Source organism: Macaca nemestrina, chromosome 6, assembly GCF_043159975.1.
Source record: "Macaca nemestrina isolate mMacNem1 chromosome 6, mMacNem.hap1, whole genome shotgun sequence".
Taxonomy (NCBI): Eukaryota; Metazoa; Chordata; class Mammalia; order Primates; family Cercopithecidae; genus Macaca; species Macaca nemestrina.
The window spans coordinates 47,371,537-47,397,283 of record NC_092130.1 but is presented as its reverse complement, the minus strand read 5'-3'; the positions used below and the strand labels follow the sequence as shown (position 1 = coordinate 47,397,283).

The window sequence follows — 25,747 nt, the reverse complement described above, 5'->3', positions numbered from 1 at the left end:
TGAGCGAAAGAAAACAAGGTGGTGTGGCTGGGAGTGGGCTCCTTCCCTCCGCTGGTGAGGGTGTGATCTTAGACTCTTGACAGAACAGGACATAAGGGCCGCGTTCCAACGGCGGCCTTCTCCCCTACCGGGGATAAGAACAGAAAGCACCCTGTGGGATCTGCAGAACAGCTCGCGTCTCATTCCAGGCGCCCGACAAGATGGAATGCAAGACACCCCACTACCGGAAGTGTCTTTGAGAGTAAAAAAAAAAAAGGCGGAAGTAGGCCGCAGCGCTTCCTCAGTATAGTCCCTCAAGTCGGCTCGCCTACTTTCTACGGGAAAGGGAGGTCCTCCACATTTCCATGCAGCTGTGCAGCGCCGCGGATTCCACGCGCAGGCTCGGTTGGCCAATTGCACCTCCCAGCCATCTTTTAGCCACCCAGTCCTTTCCCAGGTTCTCGAGCCAGGACGTGACGTATTCATACGTACGGGGGGCGGGACCTGAAGGGGAAAAGCGTTTGAGCCGGGATATCGCGAGAACATTCCGTTCTTTCGTAGTTCTCGTGCTGCGGCTCAGCTCTCGTCGCAACGAGATCTTTCGAGATCTTCTCCGCCCCCGCTACCGGCGCCTCCTCTGCGGCCACTGAGCCGGAGCCGGCCTGAGCAGCGGTCTCGGTTGCAGTCCCCACTGGAAGGACCTAGGCGCTCGCGTGGACGCCGCACGCCCCTCAGTAGCCTCGGCCCAAGAGGCCTGCTTTCCACGCGCTAGCCCCGCCGGGGTCCGTGTCCTGTCTCGGTGGCCGGACCCGGGCCCGAGCCCGAGCAGTAGCCAGCGCCATGTCGGTGGTGGGCATAGACCTGGGCTTCCAGAGCTGCTACGTCGCTGTGGCCCGCGCCGGCGGCATCGAGACTATCGCTAATGAGTATAGCGACCGCTGCACGCCGTAAGTGTGGGCCGGGCCGGCCGCGTGCACTGGGGTGAGGAGCTAATGCTTGTTCCAGTCTGGGACCCTCGCTGCTTGGGGAACGCGGGCCGAGGAGTCTCCTCCGTTCCAAGCCGAGGTCCCGGTGGGTCAGGAACCCCCACTGGGTACTAGGACACTAGGGGCCGCGACCCACTATGAGCGTGGGTGTGTGCTAAGCGCGAGGCCTTTTCCCCGGTGACCAGCCGGCCTAAGGAAGGCTTCTGGCCGGTACGCGGACCAGCGGAGGGCACGGATAGGAACTGGAAGGACTGCAGGCGTAGGATGTAAACGGATCGCGGTCCTTCTCTGGAGGGCAGAGACCAGGCCCAGGTCGTACTGAGTCTTGTGAGTCCAACAGAGAGCTCAGAACTTTGCACACAGCAGGCGCTTAATAATAGTTGAATTGAACGGGTTCTGGGGCTTGCCAGCCTCGAGACCGTGGAGCGGTCAGCGTCCCACGTGAGTGGGGGCGGGGCAGCGCCCGGAAGAGAGCGAGCTGGAGCAGCCTCAAGGCTCGGATTCCGGATGGACTCGGGATCTTGAGATTGGGGTGGCACGGATAGGAATTTAATAAAACCGGTGCTCTTACGGTAACTTTACAGTCGCTTTTGTTTTCCACATTATTTCGGGGTATCGTACTATATTGGGTCATCCTCTGTTTTGTGCGCGTTAACCCCTCAATAGGGTTGCACTTTCCTGATAATGCATTCTAACCAGCGTGTTGGCCACTATTGTTAGTGGCTCAAGGGCCCTCGTTGACTTCTAGAACCCATAGTAAGTTTTGGGACCAGCACAGACATAGCTCTAAAAAATGGTGAGTCACTCAGGTCATTCATTGGTTACAGTAAAAGAGTCTGCCTTTCGAATACATGTAGATACATTTTAATCCATTGTCATGTTCTTAGACAAAACCTTGTAAGAAGTTGTGTATTTTCCATTCAGGGTCTCAATTCTTTTTTTTTTTTTTTTTTTTTTTTTTTTTTTTTTGAGGCAGGGTCTTATTCTGGCTACAGGCTGGAGTGCAGTGGTGCGATCTTGGTTCACTGCAGCCTCGACCTCCCTGGCTCCTGGCTCAGGTGATTCTCCCACCTCAGCCTCCTGAGTAGCTGGCATTGCAGGCCTGTGCCACCATGCTAGGCTAATTTTCTGCATTTTTAGTAGAAATGGGGTTTCATTATGTTCACTCAGGCTGGTCTCGAATTCCTGGACTCAACCAGTCCTCCAGCCTCGGCCTTCCGGAGTGCTGGGATTACAGGCATGAACTGCCGCGCCCTGTTCAGGGGCTCAGTTGTTACTGATTGATTGATTGAGGTGGAGTCTGGCTCTGTCGCCCAGGCTGGAGTGCAGTGGCATGATCTCGGCTCACTACAACCTCGGCCTCTGGGGTTCATGCGATTCTCCTCCCTCAGCCTCCTGAGGAGCTGGGATTACAGGCTCGTGCCACCAAGCCCGGCTAAATTTTGTATTTTTAGTAGAGACAGGGTTTCGTTGAGTTGCCCAGGCTGGTCTTGAACTCCTGACCTCAAGTGATCCTCCTGCCTCGGCCTCCCAAAGTGCTAGGATTATAGGAGTGAGCCACGGTGCCCGGCCCCAGGGACTCAATTTTAAGGTCCATTATTTTCTTTTTTTTTTTTTTTTGAGACGGAGTCTTGCTCAATCACCCAGGCTGGAGTGCGGTGGCGCGATCTCGGCTCACTGCAAGCTCCGCCTCCCGGGTTCTCGCCATTCTCCTGCCTCAGCCTCCCGAGTAGCTGGGACTACAGGCGCCCGCCACTACGCCCGGCTAGTTTTTTGTATTTTTAGTAGAGACGGGGTTTCACCGTGTTAGACAGGATGGTCTCGATCTCCCGACCTCGTGATCCGCCCGTCTCGGCCTCCCAAAGTGCTGGGATTACAGGCTTGAGCCACCGCGCCCGGCCAAGGTCCATTATTTTCACCCTGAATTTTTGTCACATTTCTTCAGCAGGTTTCAGCCAAACTAGATTGTTCAGAAGTCTCATATTTCCCTTCTGATTGTCAAATTTCTGCACCCTCCCCACCTCCTAACCCAGGTGCTTCCCCTGAAAACTCATCCCAGAAACCAAAACTGTAGTTTGCCGGCCCTTTGCTGAGTTTAGTCTTGTTAGCAGCTCTATTAAGGTGTCTTGTCTTTTTTTTTTTTTTTTTTGAAAAGGAGTCTCGCTGCTCCCTACGCTGGAGTGCAGTGGCGTAATCTCGGCTCACTGCAGCCTCTGCCTCCTGGGTTCAAGCGATTGTCCTGCCTCAGCGTCCCAAGTAGCTGGGATTACAGGTGTGCGCCACCACGCCTGGCCAGTTTTTGTCTTTTTTAGTAGAGACGGAGTTTCACCATGTTGGCCAGAGTGGGCTTGAACTCTTGATCTCAAGTGATCCGCCTAGCTTGGCCTTACAAAGTGCTGGGATTACAGGAGTGAGCCACTGCACTCGGCACAGTTTTATTAAGGTTTAATTCATATACTATACAATTTACCCAGTTGAAGTGATCATTTTTAGTGTAGTCACAAAACAATGCAACCATTACTGTAATCAATTTTAGAACATTTTCATCACTCCCCCCAAAAGCCCTGTGCCCTTTGGTAGTCTATTTTCCCTATTTGTACTTTTTAACAATAGGTAGTCTAACTTGTATCTCCAGGGAAGTGTATCGTGCTCTTTTTTTAAGCATTAAAGTTTGTTTTTAAGCAATTTAGTATTTATTTGAGAATATCTTTGGATCCGTGTTTTCTTGGGTCTGTAAAATGTCTCCCCCAAGGAACTGAAAAGGCTAAAGCGCTGAGTTAATGTATTTAGTGGCTTGGTCCTTTCCTGCCCTGTGATTGAACACACTTTAGCTCCAAAGGAGGCACAGGAAGAGAATCCCAAGTATTGGGAAGAACAGTGTTCCTATCCTTTCTTTTAGATTATTATCCCGTGCTTCTGTTTTTCTTTTAGAAAGACAGTAGCTGCAACAATTATACCATGAATTGTATTTGAAACTGAGTTGTTTCAAATAAAAAATTTGCCTCAAAGACATTGATGTATGACCCCATACACCATGAAATTGTGATAAGAAAATTCCATTTAAATACTTTAATTTTCCTTACATGTTTTCTTTATATTTTCTTTCCTAGTTTTCATTGACATACAGGCATGCCATACATTTCAAGTAATTTCTGAACTGTATGACTTTGATTCACTTTGATTACTCTGTGTTGGAGTCTTGGGCTAAATAGAAAATGGTAGCAGGAAGGTTGATTTATTTTTATTTTTTTGGTAGCGGTTATGGAGGAAGGGATTCGGAGCTCATACGTACAAAAAGACTGCATGTTGTGGGTTTGTTTTAATGTGAGAGTGGAAATGAGATGCAAGTCTTAGAGGGTTTGCTATGGTGGAAGTACCTCGTTTTCAGATTGTCGATGTAACAATCTGGATTAGGTTTTTGAGGAGCCAGTGGAGTCTCATCCAGAAGAGACCCTTGATTTTCCACCCAATTTAGGCTTCCTTCATTTTATCAGATGTTGAGTGCCTCTGATGTGGTAGCCATTTTTCTAAGTACTGGAGGTACTGTCGTGAACAAATAAGATCATGTTATTATGGACATGGCTGGTGGATTAAACCAAATGCTAAACAAAAATATATAGTAATTAATGTGGTAAAGGGCAAGGTGGAAAAGTACAGAATACAGTGAGAGTATAGAATAAGCTGGTCTAATTTAAATTGGATGGAAGGATCTGGCATGATAGCTTATGACTATAATCCCAGCACTCTGGGAGGCTGAGGTAGGAGGATCGCTTGAGGTCAGGAGTTCGCAACCAGCTTGGCCAACATGGTGGAACCCTGTCTCTTCTAAAAATACAAAAATTAGGCAGGTGTGGTGGCCGGCACCTTTGGTCCCAGGTACTCTGAAGGGTGAGGCAGGAGAATCGCTTGAACCTGGTAGGCAGAGGTTGCAGTGAGCCGAGATCATGCACTGCACTCCAACCTGGGTGACAGAGCGAGACTCTGTCTCAAAAATAAGTTGGATAGGAGGTGCTTTGAAAGAAATACCATTTGTGACCTGAGGATGAGTAGGATTTTACCTTGGAGGTCACAGTAGATTTGAGGAAGTGTTGTTGCAGGCAGAAGGAACAGCAAGTGGGAAAGACCTGAGCAGCAAGAGCTGCATGCTTGATATATTGAAGAGCAGCCACGACTCTTGCAGCTGCTTGAGAGAATGCTGTGAGATGAATCTGAGGAATTAGGCAGAGCCTTGTAAATAATAATGAGGATTTTTATCTAGGTGTGGTGGGAAGTGATCCAGTATTTATTTTTTGAGACAGAGTCTTGCTTTGTCACCTAGGTTGGAGTGCAATGTTGTGATGATGCACGTACACGTGGCTAATTTTTGTGTTTTTAGAGAGACGTAGTTTCGCCATGTTGGCCAGGCTGGTCTCGAACTCCTGGCCTCGAGTGATCTGCCCGCCTTGACCTCCCAAAGTGCTGGGAATACAGGCATGAGCCACCATGCCCGGCCTGTAAAATTCTATATTATGGCTCTAACATGTTTTATTCAAACAGGTTATTTCTAATTTTTTGCTGTTACCAATAGTTCTTCAATAAGTAGCCTTACATATTTATGTTACAATGTTAATGCTTTTATTTTTGTTGTATAGATTTCCAGAGGTGAAGTTGCTAGGGTAAGGGATATACTGTATATACTTAAAGTTTCAGTAATATTGCCAGAATTCTTTACACAAATATAAGGGATTAATTTGCAGTAGGAACAGATGTGATTTCTCTACTTCATTGGAGATTATGAGAATTATAATGAGTTAAAACTATAACTCATACCTTTTTCTTGCCATAGTGCTCAGAATAGTGCCTGGGATTCAGTAAATACTACCAAAGTATTTGCTAATGATACTATTATGTATTATATTTTTTATTAATTTTTTATGAGATTAGGACAGTAAGATGAAATCTATGGAAGTTTACCTTTTGGGTTCTGCAACTGTGTACTTTTAAAGTGCAAAGGTTAATTACTGAGGAATTTGCTGTGTTTTTAGGAACTGCAAATCTCAAAAGTATGAGTTGTTTGGTCTGTTTGGTATCAGCCCTTTTTGGTGCTTTCTAGTCCATGGCTAATGCAGTAACCAGAGAGTACTCTGATTAATGTCTCTATTTCCATTCCAGTTTTGCCTATTAGTTGTATTTGATCGTCTAATTATTGCGGTTTCTCTGAAAAGCTCATTTTCTCCAATTGTTGAAGAAAGTGAATTAGAGCAACAGCTGTTGTAATATCCTGAGAGTAGTTCTGCATACTTTTTTTTTTTCTTTTGAGACAGTGTCCCACTCTGTTGCTCAGGCTGGAGTGCACTGGTGCAATATTGGCTCACTGCAACCTCCGCCTCTCAGGCTCAAGCAGTTCTGGTGCCTCAGCCTCCCAAATAGCTGGGACTATAGATGCATGCCACCGCGCCCAGCTATACATACACTATAAAATCGAAACTATACCTTTTAAAGGATCTGTGCCAATTGCAGCTGTTCATAATATCCTCTCAGAATGTGCATAAATATTTGGTCAATAGTCTCTTTTAAGAAAGGGAAAACAGTGATATTCTCTGGCTGAAAAAGGATGTAATTTCTAGGACTTAAAGATTAGAACAGAGAGATCTTAAACTTGATTTGAATTAACTCCCTGCAATTTGGAATGGAGGAAAAGCAATATCAGTCAAACAGCAAATGTATGAGTACTTCTTAGGAGTTAAGCAGCATCGACTTGGCATTGTGTGTAGTATACAGGAAGTGTAAGATAGAGATTCCTGCTGTGTAGTTGTAATCAATGTAGTTAAAATATGAATAACATCAGCAGTAAATAGAATGAGTCCAGTTATGGACAAGGCTGTGTGATACAGACCTAAAATATGTTCAAAGGAGATGTAAGCAGTGGAGGCTAAAGTGATGAGGAAAGGCTGGAGTGAGACTTGAACAAATAGGATTAGATAATACATGGAATAAAGGATTCAGATAGTTTGAGTGACGTATAGAAGTAGGAATGAATTAAGGCTGGCGGTGGTGGCTCATGCCTGTTATCCCAGCACTTTGGGAGGCCGAGGCAGGAGAATTACTTGAGGAGTTTGAGACTAGCCTGGACCCTGTATTTAATTTTTTAAATACAAAAAATTTAAAAAATTAACAGGCTGTGGTGGTATGCCAGCTACTTGGGAGGATGAGGTGGGAGGATCACTTGAGGTCAGTGATCAAGGCTGCGGTGAGCCGTGATCGAGTACTACACTCCAAGACTGGGCGACAGAGTGAGAATCGTCTCTTAAAAAACATAACGGGGCTGGGCACGGTGGCTCGTGCCTGTAATCTCAGCACTTTAAGAGGCTGAGGTGGACGGGTCACCTGAAGTCAGGAGTTTGAGACCAGCCTGGACAACGCGGTGAAACCTCATCTCTACTAAAAAATACAAAATCAGCTGGGTGTGGTGGTGCGTGCCTATAATCCCAGCCACTCGAGGCTGAGGCACGAGAATTGCTTGAATTTGGGGGGTGGAGGTTGCAGTGAGCTGAGGTCACGCCATTGCACTCCAGCCTGGCCAACAAGAGTGAAACTCAATCTCAAAACCCCAAAAACAAGAACAAAACAAAACAGGGCCGGGTGTGGTAGCTTACACCTGTAATCTCAGCACTTTGGGATGCTGACTGAGGTAGGGGGATCACTTGAGCTCCAGAGTTCGGGACCATCCTGGACAACATGGCGAAACCCCATCTCTACAAAAAGTACAAAAATTGGCCAGGCGTGACTCACGCCTGTAATCCCAGCACTTTCGGAGGCTGAGGTGGGTGGATCCCCTGAGGTCAGGAGTTTGAAACCAGCCTGGCCAACAAGGTGAAACACTGCCTCTACTAAAGATACAAAAATGAGCTGGGCGTGGTGGCGCAGGCCTGTAGTCCCAGCTCCTCAGGAGGCTGAGGCAGGAGAATTGCTTGAATCCAGGAGGCAGAGGTTGCAGTGAGCCGAGATGATGCCACTGCAGTCTAGCCTGGGTGACAGAGCGAGACTCCGTCTACTAATACAAAATAATACAATAATAATACATAATTTTTTGTATTTCTCCCAACCCAATTATTACTTTTTATTTGGGGGTCGGGGTGGGGTGAGAAGGCTTTACAGACAAAATAGATGCCATTTCTAGAGAATACATGAAGGTACTGGGCATTTCAGATGTAAAAAGTGACATAAGAAAAGTAGGAAGATTGGGATACTTTATTCAACTTGGGTTGATTGTGTGGATGAAATACAGCTGGAAAAGGGATTGGGTTGGGAGAAATACAAAAAATTATTATATACATAATACAATAATAATAAAAAAAGAGGCTGGGTACGGTGGCTCATGCCTGTAATCCCAGCACTTTGGGAGGTTGAGGCAGGTGGATCACTTGACGTCAGGAGTTTGAGACCAGCCTGGCCAACATGGGAAAACCGTGTCTCTAAAACTACAAAAATTAGCTGGGTGTGGTGGCAGGTGCCTGTAATCCCAGCTATTTGGGAGGCTGAGGCAGGAGAATCAGTTGAACCCGGGAGGCAGAGGTGCAGTGAGCCGAGATTACACCATTGCATTCCAGCCTGGGTGACAAGAGTGAGAATTCGTCTCAAAAAAAAAAAAAAAAATTAGCTACGCATGGTGGTGCACACCTATAGTCCCAGGTTCTTGGGAGGCTGAGGTAGGAGGATTGCTTGAACCTGGGAGGTGGAGGTTGCAGTGAGCAGATATGGAGCCACTACATTCCAGCCTGGGTGACGGAGTGAGACCCTGTCTCAAAACCAGAAAAAAACCCAAAATGTGTGTATACATGGAGTTTGGAGTCTGATGGTCCTAATTTTGAATCATAGACTCTAATACGTTTCTGGGCACATTGACTTGACTTGAATCAGCTCTTCCTCTATACGAATCCCATTTCTCAGAGAATTTAGGATTATCAAGTGTAGGCTGCTTAGCACACCACCTGGCACAGAAGGCTCTGTAATGAGAACTATGAAACAAGGAAGCTTGACCTGCTTGGATGAGAGAGGATTCCTGCTATGGATAGGGATCAGGGATGTAGACTGTGCAAAATTTGAAAGTTCTTGTTGACTGGAAAGTAGTAGATGTATTTCCTTTGAATGTTCTTGTCATGCTTATTCCATGTCAAAATCCTCAAGTAATAATTCAGCCATTGAAGACTTTTCAGAGCATTTATTGAGGAGAAGCAAACTGATAGTGGTATATCAGTTTTACTTTTTTTTTTTTTTTAAGGACTTACTAGATTTATTAGGATTACATAGGAGTATTTACCTAAATGTTAATAGTGGCCCTCTGTGGTGGGGGGAGGGTTGTGGAAGTATATATAGTTTTTATTTTTTTTCTTCATACTTTTCTAATTTTCTACGGTAAACTTGTACTAAAAAGCATTGAATTAGGTTCTAGTGCTAGCGCTAATATTCAAGTTATTATTTTTGAGTATTCATCTCATTTAAATATTAGGTTTATGTAAGCTTTTAGTTTTCAAAATCCTTCAATTTGTGCTGTTTTACTTTTTTTTTTTTTTGCGACGGAGTTCACTCTGTCACGCAGGCTGGAATGCAGTGGCACAATCTCGGCTCACTGCAACCTCTGCCTCCTGGGTTCAAGTGATTCTCCTGCCTCAGCCCCCTGAGTAGCTGGGATTACAGGCACGCGTCACCATGCCTGGCTAATTTTTGTATTTTTAATGGAGACGGGTTTCACCATGTTGTCCAGGCTGGTCTCAAACTCCTGACCTCAGATGATCTGCCTGCCTCGGCCTCTCAGAGTGCTGGGATTACAGGAGTGAGCCAGCACGCCTGGTGCTGTTTTACATATTGACCCAATTCAGCAAATTGATCATACTCTGTTTTCAGTTGTCCTTTTTTAATGGAAGTAGTACTTTTTTTTTTTAATCCCACATCAATAGATAATTTTAAAGGTAGCTGACTGGGTTTCAGTTCCAGTAGGTGAAACAGTATTTTTTTTTTTTTTTTGGGACAGGGTCTCACTCTGTCACTCTGACTGGAGTGCAGTGGCGTGATTATAGCTTACTGCAACCTTGACTGTAAGAACTGAGTTTTAAATTTTATTTAGTTTTAAATAATTTAAATTTAAATAGCCACATGTGGCTAATGGCTGCTTCATTAGACAGCATGTATCTGTAACAGAAGACTTCGGATTTTACATTTTTCATTAAGACCTGGTACACGCACACATAACTGAAAAGCTTCATTAAACAACAATACATTCACATGCAATGCATGCATGTTTTCTTTTTTTTTATTTTGAGTCGGAGTCTCGCTCTGTCACCCAGGTTGGAGTGCAGTGACGTGATCCCCGTTCACTGCAAGCTCCACCTCCTGAGTTCACACCATTCTTCTGCCTCAGCCTCCTGAGTAGCTGGGACTGCAGGCGCCCGCAACCACGCCCGACTAATTTTTTGTATTTTTAGTAGAGACGGGGTTTCACCGTGTTAGCCAGAATGGTCTCGATCTCCTGACCTCGTGATTCACCCGCCTCGGCCTCCCTAAGTGCTGGGATTACAGGCTTGAGCCACCGCGCCCGGCAAATTATTACTTTTTATTTGGGGGTCGGGGTGGGGTGAGAAGGCTTTACAGACAAAATAGATGCCATTTCTAGAGAATACATGAAGGTACTGGGCATTTCAGATGTAAAAAGTGACATAAGAAAAGTAGGAAGATTGGGATACTTTATTCAACTTGGGTTGATTGTGTGGATGAAATACAGCTGGAAAAGGGATTGGGTTGGGAGAAGCCTTAGGTTCCATATTAAGGAATATAGACTTTTGTTTGCTGGTAGTTGGTTTTGTTAGGAAGGTAATTGGAAGCAAGACGGTTTCAGAGTTATTGATGTAGAATAGGAAATTAACCCTACAGCAGGATTTGCAGGAAAGTTGGGAAATGTAATTGTTTTGAGGAGATAAAGGTTTGAAAAAGGGCTGCAGGAAACGATGGAAGATGAGTAACATTGCTGTTTCATTATGTTGTGATTGGGGTTATGGTGGGATATACCTTAGAAATTTAGATCTGGTGGTATTTAGAAAGATGGAGGTGTGCCAATTGTTAGGCTTATGCTAGGCAGCCTTTTTGAGGTGGAGGAAGTGGGTAAGATTGCCTTGGGCAATTTCCTAAGGGGCAATATAGGCTTTGAGAGGAGTGACATTTACTTGGTACTGAGGATTTTGTTTATTTGCATCTAGTGTCTAAAACAGATTTTATTTGTTTTAGTGATTGGTGACATAGTTGCAGAAAGGCAGAGCTTGACACCCTTGCTTTTGAGCGGCTACTCCCAGCACTTTCTAGGCCCAAAAGCTTAGGATTTGGAGGAATTCTGATGAGGTCCTAGGGTATACCATGTTTGTTCTTCCTGTCATTTAATAGAAGGTGTGGCTTCCTGTAGCTGCCCTGGGAGATTGGCTCGCAGGGGTTCTTCGCCATTGGTTGTAAAGGACCACTGATGCCCAGGGAGGCCCAGCATTCTACCAGTTTCCACAGGGCTCTTAAGTTTATGTTTCTGCCAAATTAATAGGTCATCTAATTTAGTCAGATTTGGACCAAGGCAGTATGGTTCCAGAGCTCTTATTTACTCTGTTGACTTGGAAGAATCAGGAGTTCAGCGAGGATAAGAGTCAAAGCTTTAGACATCACCTACAGTCCTGACTTCATTGCTTTCAGATTGCATGACCCTGGATAAATTTATTTACTATGGTCTTGCTCGCTCTGTCTCCCAGGCTGGAGTGCGATAGCATGATCACAGATTGCTGCAGCCTCAGCCTCGTGGGTTCAGGTGATCCTCCTGCCTCAGCCACCCCCACCCTGTGACTCCGCCATAGCTGGGACTACAGGTGCTCACCACCATGCCCAGCTAAGTTTTTTTTTTTTTTTTTTTTGAGGTGGAGTCTTGCTGTGTTGCCCAGGCTGGAGTGCAGTGGCAAGATCTGGGCTCACTGCAAGCTCCGTTTCCTGGGCTCACGCCGTTCTCCTGCCTCAGCCTCCCGAGTAGCTGGGACTACAGGCGCCTGCCACCATGCCCAGCTAATTTTTTTGTATTTTTAGTAGAGACGGGGTTTCACTGTGTTAGCCACAATGGTCTTGATCTCCTGACCTCATGATCCGCCTGCCTTGGCTTCCCAAAGTGCTAGGATTACAGGAGTGAGCTGCCGTGCCCAGCCTTGTGTGTTTTTTTTTTTTTTTTTTTTTAAATAGAGACAGGGTTTCACCGTGTTGCCCAGGTTGGTCTTGAATTCCTGGACTCAAGTGATCCACCTGTCTTGGCCTCCCAATATCTTGGGATTACAGGCTTGAGCCACTGCCCCCAGCCAAATTTACGCTTTTTTGTTTTGTTTTGTTTTTGAGATGGAGTGTTGCTCTTGTTGCCCAGGCTGGAGTGCAGTGGCGCGATCTTGGCTCACTGCAACCTCTGCCTCCCAGGTTCAAGTGATTCTCCTGCCTCAGCCTCCCGAGTAGCTGGGATTATAGGCGCCCACCACCACGCCCAGCTAATTTTTTTGTATTTTTAGTAGAGACAGACCATGTTGACCTGGCTGGTCTCGAACTCCTGACTTCAGGTGATCTGCCCTCCTCGGCCCCCCAAAGTGCTGGGATTACAGGCATGAACCACCGCACCTGGCCAAAATTGACTTATACTTACTAATGCCTTTTTTTGTTTGTCTGTTTTGTTTTTGAGACAGAGTCTTGCTCTGTTGCCAGGCTGGAGTGCAGTGGCGTGGTCTCGGCTCACTGCAACCGCCAACTCCCCGGTTCAAGCAATTCTCCTGCCTTAGCCTCCTGAGTAGGTGGGATTACAGGCACATGCCACCACGCCCAGCTAATTTTTGTATTTTTAGTAGAGACAGGGTTTCACCGTGTTGGCCTGGCTGGTCTCAAACTCCTGACCTCAGGTGACCCACCTGCCTCGGCCCCCTCAAAGTGCTGGGATTACAGGTGTGACCCACCGCGCCCGGCCAAAATTTACTTATTAATGCCTTTTTTTTTTTTTTTTAAGACAGAGTCTCGCTGTGTCACCAGGCTGGAGTGCAGTGGTGCGATCTTGGCTCACTGCAACATCCGACTCCTTGGTTCAAGTAATTCTCCTGCCTCAGCCTCCTGAGTAGTTGGGATTACAGGCACGTGCCACCACGCCCAGCTAATTTTTGTATTTTTAGTAGAGATGTGATTTCACCATGTTGGCCAGGATGGTCTCGATCTCCTGACCTCGTGATCTGCCTGCCCTGGCCTCCCAAAGTGCTGGGATTACAGGCGTGAGCCACCGCGCTTTTTGAGCATAAGCACGGCGTTTTTTCTTTTAACCTTCAAGCAGGTTTCAGTTTCGCCTTTCTAAAAGAAGCAATAAATAGATTAAATCAGGAGATATTGTATGAATTGGTGATTTAGAAGAATGTTCAAAAGTGGGGATGAAGTTCCTTGTCAGAAATTCTGAGTCCTGGCCAGGTACAGTGGCTCACGCCTAAATGTCAGCATTTTGGGAGTCCAAGATGGGTGAATCATCTGAGGTCAGGAGTTGGAGACTAGTCTGACCAACGTGGTGAAACTCCGTCTCTACTAAAAATAGAAAAATTAGCTGGGTGTGATGGTGCATGCCTGTAATCCCAGCTACTCGGGGGGCTGCGGCAAGAAAATCACTTGAACCTGGGAGGTGGAGGTTGCAGTAAGCTGAGATAGGGCCACTGCAGTCCTGCCTGGGCGACAGTGAGACTCTTAAAAAAATAATAAAATTGAGTGCCTGGAAACTAGTTTTGGAAAAATTACTTTTTTACTTATTTAATAGGGTGAGAATTGTTTTCAGGGTTTGTAGACTATATTCTTGGTGAAGTTATGAGCTGTCTTAAAAATGTTAATTGATACATTGATATGAGGGTACATTATTTTATACTGGGATTTTGAACAGGAGACTTGAAAAATAATTAGAGAATGGTAGAGATTGTCTAGTCCACCTCTCTTACAGGTAGTTATCACATCAGACCTGTGCTCCAGCATGTAAATGACAGGACTCAGTTGTAAGAGGCAACCCGTTCCATGGACAGATTTACTCAATAGAAAGGTCAAAATCATAGATTTGTACCATTAAAATATATGACATTTTAGCTGACACTCAGATCTTGCCTGCTATGCTTTTGGATTTATTATTGCAGGAAGATTTAGTTCTTAAAGTGTGTGTTTTGTCTTCCAGGGCTTGCATTTCTTTTGGTCCTAAGAATCGTTCAATTGGAGCAGCAGCTAAAAGTCAGGTAAAGTTTCATTTTTTTTCCTAAACTGACTTACTTCTTCTGTTCATCCATGTGTTCAGCAAGTAGTTGAATGCCCATTATGTACCTAGCACTGGTAGACCCTGGGTATACAACTGACATACACACCTGTTCTCTGTTCTCATGGACAGTCAGCCCTCAGAATTCCATGGGTTCTGCATCTGTAGATTCAAACAACTGTGGATCAAAAATATTTTTGGGAAAAAATATAACACTGCAATAATAAAAAATACAAATAAAAACAATCCAGTGTAACAACTATTTACATAGCATTTACATTGTATTATGTGTTATAAGTAATCTAGAGACAACTTCAAGTATACAGGAGGATGTGCATAGGTTATAGGCCAATACTGTGTCATTTTGTATAGGGACTTGAACATCTGTGGATTTTGGTCTAATTCAAGGGGTGCCCTGGAATCAATCCCCTGCAGATACCCAGGGACTACTGCGTCAGTGAGAAGCACATAGCCTTAAAATAGCATTAGCAGTATAATCTGTTTAATGCAAACTGCCAGGGTGTATTTTGTCCAGATCTTGTTAAGCAAGGCTTGCTTGTTCCTTGATATTTTACATGCTCCTTAAGTCTGTCTTGTTGGGCCTTTCATCTTACTCATATTTAAGGTAAGTGTTGATCTTTTTTTTTTTTTTTTTGAGACGGAGTCTCGCTCTGTCGCCCAGGCTGGAGTGCAGTGGCCGGGTCTCAGCTCACTGCAAGCTCCGCCTCCCGGGTTCACGCCATTCTCCTGCCTCAGCCTCCGGAGTAGCTGGGACTACAGGCGCCCGCCACCTCGCCCGGCTAGTTTTTTGTATTTTTAGTAGAGATGGGGTTTCACCATGTTAGCCAGGATGGTCTCGATCTCCTGACCTTGTGATCCGCCCGTCTCGGCCTCCCAAAGTGCTGGGATTACAGGCTTGAGCCACCGCGCCCGGCCAGTGTTGATCTTATTAATCAAGTTTCTCAAGGAAGGAAAGCATATCTCTAGAAATACATCAAAGGACTTGCCATTAGTTTACTCTGTAAACCAGGAACCTGATGTAGTTGCTGATTTCTGAATAACCAGAGCAGCAGAACCCCAAGAGTTCTGTATTCTAAGTGTCTGAGATATCTGTAAAATTAAAGAGTTGCATATTTGACCTTCTTATGGTTCAACCTGGAGCAACCCTATAGGGTGAATCTGTTTTTGAATGGGGCAGGGCTTAAAATTTATTAGCCTAAAAAAGTGGTACTTGGCCAATTGGTTTTAATTAAGTTGGATGTTTTATAGTTCATTTTCACAGTGTTAGAGATTTTTTAGGAGATAGCAGGTAGACAATATTGAACCATTTTGAGATCTCTTTCCTTCTGAAATTTGAGTCGATGGCTCCTGTTTTTTAAACTTGCTTTTCATGATTGAGAAACAGTTACTGTACTAAACTGGCTGCCCAGTTCTAGGTTGATACAGTTATTGTGTTACAGAGTTTCTGTTTGGCAGCTTACTCAAGGAAGACATGATTTGGGAGGCCTCATCTGTTTCACAAAAGGACTTCTGTGTGTTCCCTTTCATCTAGGGGATACAGGAGCTTTTTACATCTCCTACATTGGGAGGAGGAGCCTGTAAATCTTAAGCAGAAGGTCATGGTCATTCTGGAATTTTTTGAATGTTTTTGTCAGCATTTTCCCTTCATAAATTGTGATAGCTTATTCTAGAGGAATTAGAAAACATAGATAAAAAAGTGTAAGGAATTTGAAAATCACTTGTTCAACCATTATTCGAAAATCATATAGACATTTGTCTTACCACCTTCTGAAAACTTTTACGTATTATATATTTCATTGTATGAATATACTATAATTTATTTAAGCATTTCCCTGTTACTAACCATTTAGGTTGTTTCTAGGCATCTGCTGTTGCAAATAATAGTCTCCCAATATCCTTTTGTGTTCATTTTTGTGTACTTAGTATATTTTTTTCTTTTATGAGCAATTTGTTTCACTGGAACTTCTTTCTTTCTTTCTTTTTTTTTTTTGAGAGTGCAGTGGCCCTGTCTCAGCTCAGCACAACCTCCACCTCCTAGGTTCAAGTGATTCTCATGCCTCAGCCTCCTGAATAGCTGGGATTACAGGTGCACACCACTATGCCCGGCTAATTTTTTGTACTTTTAGTAGAGACAGTGTTTCACCATATTGGTCAGGCTGGTCTCGTACTCCTGACCTCAAATGAGGCCCTGGCCTCTTTCAAAGTGCTGGGATTACAGGCGTGAGCCACGACACCCGGCCTTAACTAGAATTTCTGAATCAATTTATGTATTGCTGAGTTGGTTCCTGGAAACTTTCAACCATAAACTATGGGCAACTTTTAAAGGCTACAAGTTATTTTATGTAAATGTTTACTAGAAATTTAAGAACAGAAAATACTTATACAAGTGTAATGACCTGACTTCATGGGATATAGGAAGAGCAGGGCTCTGTTTTTAGCCCTGCCGCTCTGAGACCCGTGCAAATCCCTCATCCCTCACTTCACATGCTAGTGGGCACCATTTAGAAAAGTTTAGTGTCTGAAGAAACTGAAACCAAGGAGACTGTATAAAGTTAAAATGTTGCTAATTTAATATGAGGCTGTTGAAATTAAGAAAAAAATTATTAGTAGGTTTTCCACTCTTTGATATTCTTTCTCTTAGGTAATTTCGAATGCCAAGAACACAGTCCAAGGATTTAAAAGATTCCATGGCCGAGCATTCTCTGATCCATTTGTGGAGGCAGAAAAATCTAACCTTGCATATGATATTGTGCAGTTGCCCACAGGATTAACAGGTATAAAGGTAAGGTTGTCAAGTTAATGCCTTATAATTAAAATGCAGTATTATATTTTATCAGTTCAATATCTATCTGTACCTTTCTGATGTCAGATTGTAGTGAAAATGCTTACAGATGCTTAGGAAAAGTTTTTTTCTGGTGAAGACTATTTTGACATTTTTTGAATGATCTGGATTTTGGTTGGGAGCCGTGGGTGGTGCTCTTAATATGGGTTGGATGCCTGGATAGTGATGATTTGAAGTTAATACTGCCATTGCTGCTTGTTTTGCTCACTGATGCAGTGGCCTTTTTAGCGTGATTTTAGGGAATGACTTCTGGAAGAGCAGGCAAAGGAATCACAGTTTTTTTTTTTTTTTTTTTTTTGAGATGGACTCTCGCTCTGTCACCCAGGCTGGTGGACAATGGCGTGATCCTGGCTCACGCCTCCTGGGTTCAAGTGATTCTTCTGCCTCAGCCTACCAAGTAGCTGGGATTACAGGCGTGTAATCCCTCTGCCTCCTGGGTTCAAGTGATTCTCCTGCCTCAGCCTACCAAATAGCTGGGATTATAGGCGCGTGCCACCACACCTGGGTAATTTTTCGCATCTTTAGTAGAGATGGGGTTTCACCGTGTTGGCCAGGTTAGTCTCGAACTCCTGACCTTGTGATTCGCCGACCTCGGCCTCCCAAAATGTTGGGATTACAGGCGTGAGCTCTGCGCCCGGCAGGAATCACAGTTTTAAGTCACTAGCAAATAGATGGACATACTCTTGGATATAGGACTTAATTTAGAAAGAGATGTTCTTCTGAGGAAAAGTGAGTTTGGTCTTTATCTCTGGTACATCTAGTGGAGTCTCTGTGAAGTATACAGTGAACTGATCACAGAAAAGAGGTAAGAGGCTGGGAGATGGATAGGGTGGACACATTTGCCTTTCTTGTACTCAGAGGTAGTAAGAGGAATCCACAAGGGGGGAGTAGGGGCGTGATTGGCTTTCCAGGCAGGTGAGTTTATGGCGATATTTGGTTTTGGAGACCAAGAATCAGGAGAACAGGCTGGAAAGCCAGGAGATGTTGAGAACCATGAGAAGAAGGTAGTCTACTGTTGCAGTGTAGCCGTTAATTTAGTTGTATTTAGAAGTGAAAAATTCTGAAAACTAAAGAATGATGACTGGGTTTACTTAAAATATCTGTGGTAATTAAGGACAGTTTGAATGGGATAGTAAAAGATGAAGCTGAAGCACAGGAAAGAGAAAGGGGTTAAAAAGGGAGGTGAAGAAATGGGCAGTACTTACTAGTTACAAAAGAAATAGGATAAGTATTGGCAGATTTAGTCATAAGCATTGCAAGAACCAAAGAAGAAAAAGACTAGGAAGAAGATTTGGGAAACAAGTAGATGCAAGTCTAAAAGTGGAGGAATTGACCTCAGAATTAGGCAAATAGCAGGGAAGAAAGAGATAATTTAGAAAGGGCACCAGGAGGGATATTTCCCTATCTTTATCATGCAATATAGTAAGAGCTGTTCAATTCTAAACCAGAATAAACTGTGGTTGGGTTGGGGAGTGAGAAGGTGGCACGCAAGCTGAGTTAGGGCAGCAGCTAAAAGAAGAGAGCAACATGTTCTATTCTGGATTGTAATTGGGGAATATGGGCATGTGGGATGGGATGGGATTATTTTAGGCAGTCTTTCAACATTTAAAATTCATAACTGTTACCAAAGTTGCAGACTTTTATCTGGAATAGGACTTTATCTTGAAGCTTTGTTCATTCATTATTGTTACTTATTTTATTTTATTTTTTGAGACAATCTCGCTGTGTCGCCTAGGCTGGAATGCAGTGGCAAGATCTAGGTTTACTGCAATCTCCGCCTCCTGGGTTCAAGCTATTCTCATGCTTCAGTCTCCCTGGTAGCTGGGATTACAGGCATGGATCATCACACCCAGCTAATTTTTTGTGTTTTTAGTAGAGAGGGGGTTTCACCATGTTGGCCAGGCTGGTCTTGAACTCCTGACCTCAAGTGATTTGCACGCCTCAGCCTCTCAAAATGCTGGGACTACAGGTGTAAGCCACTGCACCCAGCCTATCTTTTATTATTTAATTCAACCAGTATTTATTGTGCCAGGTCTTGCCTAGGTGCTGGAGCTATGGCAGTGAACAGTCAGACAAATGCATGTCCTCATATTAGATTGAATCCTAATTGTGGAGATGGATAATAAACAGTAAACACATTAAAATATACATAGTATGTCAGATAGTAAAATAGTTTCTACCAGCAGCCTCTTTATGGAGGGACAGTGTGGGTTATGGTGAGCTACACTGATTTGCCTTTGCAAAGGAACTTTTCTTAAGATTTGTCGTTTTACATTGTGGTCCTTCATCTCCAAGTATCGTGTTTGGTTGAAAGCTAAAATAGTCTAGGTGTGGTGGCTCATGCCTGTAATCCCAGCACTTGGGGAGGCCGAGGCAGGAGGATTGCTTGAAGCCAGGAGTTTTGAGACCAGCATCAGCAACAAAGCAAGAACCCTGTCTCTACAAGGAAAAAAAAGAAAAAAATTAGCTAGGTGTGATGACGTGCGCTTTTGCTCCCTGCTACTTGGGAGGCTGAGGCAGGAGGATTGCTTAAACCCAGGAAGTTAAGTCTCCAGTGAGCTGTGATCATGCCACTGCACTCCAGAGAGAGAGAGAGAGTGACAGAGAGAGACCCTGCCTCCAAAAAAAAAAAAACTAAAAGTGACCTTCAAGGTATTACTTGCAAAACTAGCTTTTTTTCAACCCCCTCTTGAGATAATGTTGTGTTGATAATGGGAGGCATTATTCATTTTAGCTTTTAGGACTAGGACATGAAGAAGGAAATACAATAAGTCTAAGCCTTTTTGTTGTTTTTGTTGTTTTCTTGCAGGTGACATATATGGAGGAAGAGCGAAATTTTACCACTGAGCAAGTGACTGCTATGCTTTTGTCCAAACTGAAGGAGACAGCCGAAAGTGTGCTTAAGAAGCCTGTAGTTGACTGTGTTGTTTCGGTGAGTTTGATCCCTATACATTATTGGGAATTTGCATGAAGAAGCAGAGAGAAGAAAGCTGCTAATTTCAAGTAAAGTTTTTTGTCTCAGGTTGTAATGGTTATTTAAAAAATTTGTCAGGCTGGGCACAGTGGCTCACGCTTGTAATCCCAGTACTTTGGGAGGCCGAGGTGGGTGGATCACCTGAGGTCAGGAGTTTGAGACCAGCCTGGCCAACATGGTGAAACCCTATGTCTACTAAAAATACAAAAATTAGCTGGGTGTGGTGGTGGGCACCTGTAATCCCAGCTACTTGGGAGGCTGAGGCAGGAGAATTGCTTGAACCTGGGAAGCTGAGGTTGCAGTGAACCGAGATGGTGCCATTGCACTTCGGCCTGGGTGACAAGAGCAAAACTCTGTCTCAAAGAAAAAAAAAATTATGAAACTAGTCTTCATTTTCTTACTCTCTTCTGCTGCTTAGCTTTTGCTCAGGCCTCCTTTGTTATTCTGCCTATTTAAATCTCTTCTGTTCTTCAAGGTACATTCATCTCAGCCTGCCCACTTCTTCCTGGATTTTTTTCACCACCTAGCATAGTGCCTAGCATAGCACAGGGTAGTCACTCATTTGTTGAATTAGCTGAATACCCCCAATTGTAAATGGCACTTGTTCTCTATTTGTATTTGCTGTTGGTATCTAGCATTAAAGACAAAGGCAAGGGCTGTGCTTGGTGGTTTAATCCCAGCACTGTGGGAGGCGAGGGCAGGAGGATCGTTTGAGACAATCCTGGGCAACACGATGAGATCCCTGTCTTTACAAAAAAAAAAAAAAAAAAAAAAAACGTGGTGGCGCACATCTGTAGTCCCAGCTACTTGGGAGGCTCATTCGAGCCCAGGAGTTTGAGGCTGCAGTGAGCTGTGATCACACCACCACATTCTCGCCTGTACAATAGAGTGAGACCCTGTCTCAAAAAAATTATCCAAAAAACAGAAAGACATGGCAGCAATTGACTTTATCTTTTGCATATCTCTGTTAAGATGAAAGCCTGGCTGCTGTAGCTTTGTGCTTTAGTATGGCGGAATCCTTAGGGACTGTTGAAATATGTGTGGTTACGTTGGCTTTGCCACCGAATCTCCTCATTCTGCAATTGTTACCTGATACTTTAGTTTTGTGGCCTCTTTTGTCTTAATGTTGGTGCATTGATTGGCAAAGCATGGACTGTTAGGTGGCTTTTTCACCCCAGAGTCTGTTGCCTGACGGATTCCTTGGTCCTTGGTTATCGAAAAGTAGAATTGACATTTGTCAGAAAGAATTGGATTATAGTTGTGTACACCATTCTGGGAATGGGCTTTATTCTTTATAGAAGAATAAAAATGCTATGTTCCTTTAAAAAGCTCAGATTCAGTGACCTTGATTCCCCAGTGGCTGATACACCAGATGCTGTATTTCTTAGATGTTTCCTACCTTTCCTCGCCTCTCCATTGGTCTCCCAGATTTGTTTCCATTCCTCCATCTAGTGCCCCTAGCTTTGCTCCTGCATTACACTGTGTGGGAGTAAAATATTGGAATGCCTAAGTGTCTTTTCTGGTTTTGGGTAAGAGTCATGTTTGGGCGGGGCCTGAAGATCACACTTGAGTTTTGGTAATTTGCTTAGGAGGGTTCACAGGCCCTAGCATATAGCTATTCTCGTTTTTTGTTTTGTGTTTTTTTTTTTTTTTTTTTGAGACGGAGTCTTGCTCTGTCACCCAGGCTGGAGGGCAGTGGCGTGATCTCGGCTTACTGCATGCTCTGCCTCCCAGGTTCACGCCTCAGCCTCCCAAGTAGCTGGGACTACAGGCACCCACCACCATGCCCGGCTAATTTTTTTGTATTTTTAGTAGAGGTGAGGTTTCATCATGTTAGCCAGGATGATCTCCATCTCCTGACCTTGTGAACCGCCCGCCTTGGCCTCCCAAAGTGCTGGGATTACAGGCTTCCCAAAGTGCTGGGATTACAGGCGTGAGCCACCGCGCCCAGCCGCATATAGCTATTCTCATGCTAAGATTTATTATAGTGAAGGGATACAAAGCAAAATCAACAAAGGGAAAAGGCACATGAGGCAGAGTCTGGAGGAAACCAGGCACAAGCTTCCCAGAGTCAGCATGTGCTTAACTCCAGCAACAGGTTGTAACAATATGGGTGAAATGCCCTCTACCGCAGGAGTTCTGCCTGAGCCTGGTCCAGGGTTTTTTTTTTTTTTTTTTGAGACTGAGTTTCGCTCTTGTTTCCCAGCTTGGAGTGCAGTGGCATGATCTTGGCTCACTGCAGCTTCCACCTCCCAGGTTCAAGCCTCAGCCTCCAGAGTAGCTGGGATTACAGGCATGTGCCACCACACCCAGCTAGTGGTTTTTTTTTTTTTTTTTGTATTTTTTGTAGAGATGGGGTTTCACCATGTTGGCCAGGCTAGTCTCAAACTCCTGACATGAGGTAATCCACCCACCCCGGCCTCCCAAAGTGCTGGGATTACAGGCAAGAGCCACTGTGCGTGGCTAGTCCAGGGTTTTTATCGGGGGTCAGTCACATTGGTACCCTATACCTAGCATGAACCAAAATTCGAGATTCCCAGAAGGAAAGCCGGTAGTCAGCACAAGCTACATTTTTGTATAAACAGTTTAGGTACAGTGAGCCACTCTTAATCATTTAGGGAAATTTTTTCTGTTGATTTAGTGAACTGTTTGTGAATCAAGATCCTAGATGCCAGGCAAGGACCAACATGCAAGCAGGCGTTTTCTAAGGATAGCAGTTTCTGGCCTCTATATTAACTCTTCTCTGCAGTCACTACTTTAGCTGTTGGTATTTTGGTCTGCCATGTAATCTGTGTATGTAAGGTAATGGTATGGCTATTGTGTATCCTAACGCTAACACTAAATACGCTAACTTTTCCCTACGAATTTGAAATATTTTCTTGATCATATACAGAATAAATTGCTGTAGGTATTTGATGGCATTCTTGGAATTTACTAACTAAAATTAGAATCTATAATATAGTAAACATTCATTTTTTTTTTTTTTTTGTAGGTTCCTTGTTTCTATAGTGATGCAGAAAGACGATCAGTGATGGATGCAACACAGATTGCTGGTCTTAATTGCTTGCGATTAATGAATGAAACCACTGCAGGTAAGGAGGACCATTGATTAATTTTTTGACTTGGTTAATATTGAAGATTGTGAAATTTTAAAACTCTAGGGTTTCTTGCTCTTTATTTTGCTTTCAGCATTGCTACTCTTGCTTACCACCTGTGTCATGGTGTTTTTGGACACTGTGTCACTTGTGAATAATTAATCTGACCAATCCTTTTTGTGTACCCTTATAGCATGCATTTTGGTATTTAACCACATGCTTTTTGGGGAAGGAGCACACTTAGCGTGTGGAACAGTGCTTTCGGTTAAAGATTGGTCTTCTCTTAGACTTGTGGACTGGTAGAGTCAGAGGAGTGGAACATTAAGCAGCATCTCATGGACAGAACATGTGGGGATGTTAAACATAGCATAGGGGTAGAAGAAATCCAGGAAAATATATTTGGAAAATGGGGGAAATGGCTTGGGGAAAATTGTGCTAGAGTCCATTGGCAGCTATAAGGAAGTCTAAGTGAATGTCAGTATTTAACTCTTGGAAGGTAATCTTTTTCTTGAATAAATTATATAGTGCTTATAAAGAATTTGATTTCTAAAACATAACACATGTAGTTGCGTTCGTTATACATAGAACCTCTTTTTTCCTGCTTAAATGAATCTTATTTACTTAGATGTTGTTACGTTTAATTTTTGTGTTTTTTCTTCTGTAGTTGCTCTTGCATATGGAATCTATAAGCAAGATCTTCCTGCCTTAGAAGAGAAACCAAGAAATGTAGTTTTTGTAGACATGGGCCACTCTGCTTATCAAGTTTCTGTATGTGCATTTAATAGAGGAAAACTGAAAGTAAGCATGTTTTTCTTTTCCCCAGAAGACTGTGTTACTATATGGTAATTATGAAATTTTGAGAGACAACTATTTTTTCTCATTTTACAATATGGGAAAAATAATGCATACCTTACAGGGTTATTCGGAGGATTTTTTTTCTTTCTTTCTTTTTGTTTTTTTTTGAGACAGAGTTTTGCCCTTGTTGCTCAGGCTGGAGTGCAATGGCGTGATCTTGGCTCACTGCAGCCTCCACCTCCCGGGTTAAAGCGGTTCTCCTGCCTCAGCCTTCCAAGTAGCTGGGATTACAGGCATGTGCCACCTCGCCTGGCTAATTTTGTATTTTTAGTAGAGACGGGGTTTCTCCATGTTGGTCAGGCTGGTCTTGAACTCCTGACCTGAGGTGATCCACCTGCCTTGGCTGAGGTGATCCACCTCCCAAAGTGCTGGGGTTACAGGCATGAGCCACCATGCCCAGCAGGAGGATTTTTTAACATGTAGTTCCTTGGTGAATTTTACACTGGGGATTGAGAGGGTGGTACAGGTGCTCTGTCCTCTTGAGGTTTTGAGTGTTCTGGAAAAGGGGTTTCTTTTGGATTCCAAAACAAACTGGACTGGAAATTATAGATTTCTAGAAAGCCTAAAGTGTAAGCGGTTTTGTACACACAGAAGTATGGAAGGTAAGGAGGGGCCAGAGGGTGATCTCTGTCACAGTTGAGTTTGCTGGTTTATGCTAGTTCCACAGTAAGGTATAAAATTCTCTGTCTGTCTAGATGAGTTTATCTAGAATTTGGTGAATAACCAAGGATTTCTCAAGTGTTTGCTTTAATTATTTGAAATGCATATTAAAATACTTGGTGCTGAAGTCTAAATTGAACCCCTTGTATCCATTGGAGATTGGTGGAGAGGGATTACCCCAAACTAAATATTTGGTAATTTTGGAGGCATTTTGAGACTTTATTTGTTATGATCTTGTTTCTTTGAAAAATAGACATTTCCACTTTATATTCTGGTTTATATTGTTTTTAGGTGGTTTTGTTTTTAAATAAAAGGAAAGCGAATCTTTTAGATAATTGGGAAATGAGAGATTTGTGATTTCGCTTTTTTACAGCTATAAGTGGTGGGCCAAATGTAATTCTCAGTGTTTAAACTTTAATCACTAATAGAATTTCTAAGATCTATGCTATGCTTTCATCTTTTTAAGCAGAAGACTCTGGTCATAATTTAGCCTGGCTTTGGATCAGAGTGATGTATATTAGTAGCCATCTGCTTCTGTTTTTCTAAATTGTCCTTCAGTGTCACCTGTTACCTGTCAGTTTTCCAATCCTTTTGATTACTTTTAAATTACAAAAATAATCATTACAAAAATCTCCCCAAATTGGAAAACACTTATGTGTAAAGAAAAGTATGGGCAACATGGTGCAACCCTGTCTCTACAAAAGTTAGCTGGGTGTGGTGGTGTGCCTGTAGTCCCAGCTACTCTGGAGGCTGAGGTCAGGGGATTGCTTGAGCCCAGAATTTGAGAAGAGCCTGGGCAACATGGCGAAACGCTGTCTCTACAAAGAAAATACAGAAATTAGCTGGATATGGTGATGTGTGCCTGTAGTCCTAGCTACTTGGGATGCTGAGGTGGGAGGATTGCTTGAGCCTGGATGGTTCAGACTACAGTAAGCTGAGATTGTGCCACTGCACTCCAGCCTGGGCAACAGAGTGAGACCCTGTCTCAAAAAAAAAATAAAAATAAAAATAAATAAATAAATAAATAAAAGTTACTTACAA

General features: G+C 43.7%; 1 protein-coding gene across 2 annotated transcripts in view; it reads left to right on the top strand.

The window, feature by feature from the left end:
• Positions 1 to 581: 581 nt before the first annotated feature.
• Positions 582 to 25,747, top strand: part of LOC105467260 (heat shock protein family A (Hsp70) member 4) — a 57,124-nt gene continuing 31,958 nt past the window's right edge. The window contains exons 1-6 of one of the 2 annotated variants that reach the window (XM_071098469.1): positions 582 to 926; positions 14,185 to 14,242; positions 16,922 to 17,062; positions 19,932 to 20,054; positions 23,089 to 23,188; positions 23,856 to 23,989. In XM_071098469.1, coding sequence (XP_070954570.1) covers positions 820 to 926; positions 14,185 to 14,242; positions 16,922 to 17,062; positions 19,932 to 20,054; positions 23,089 to 23,188; positions 23,856 to 23,989 — 663 coding nt within the window. In that variant the 5' untranslated portion in view covers positions 582 to 819. Of the gene's footprint in view, positions 961 to 14,184; positions 14,243 to 16,921; positions 17,063 to 19,931; positions 20,055 to 23,088; positions 23,189 to 23,855; positions 23,990 to 25,747 lie in introns of both variants that reach the window. The other variant, XM_071098470.1, reaches the window with a different exon arrangement.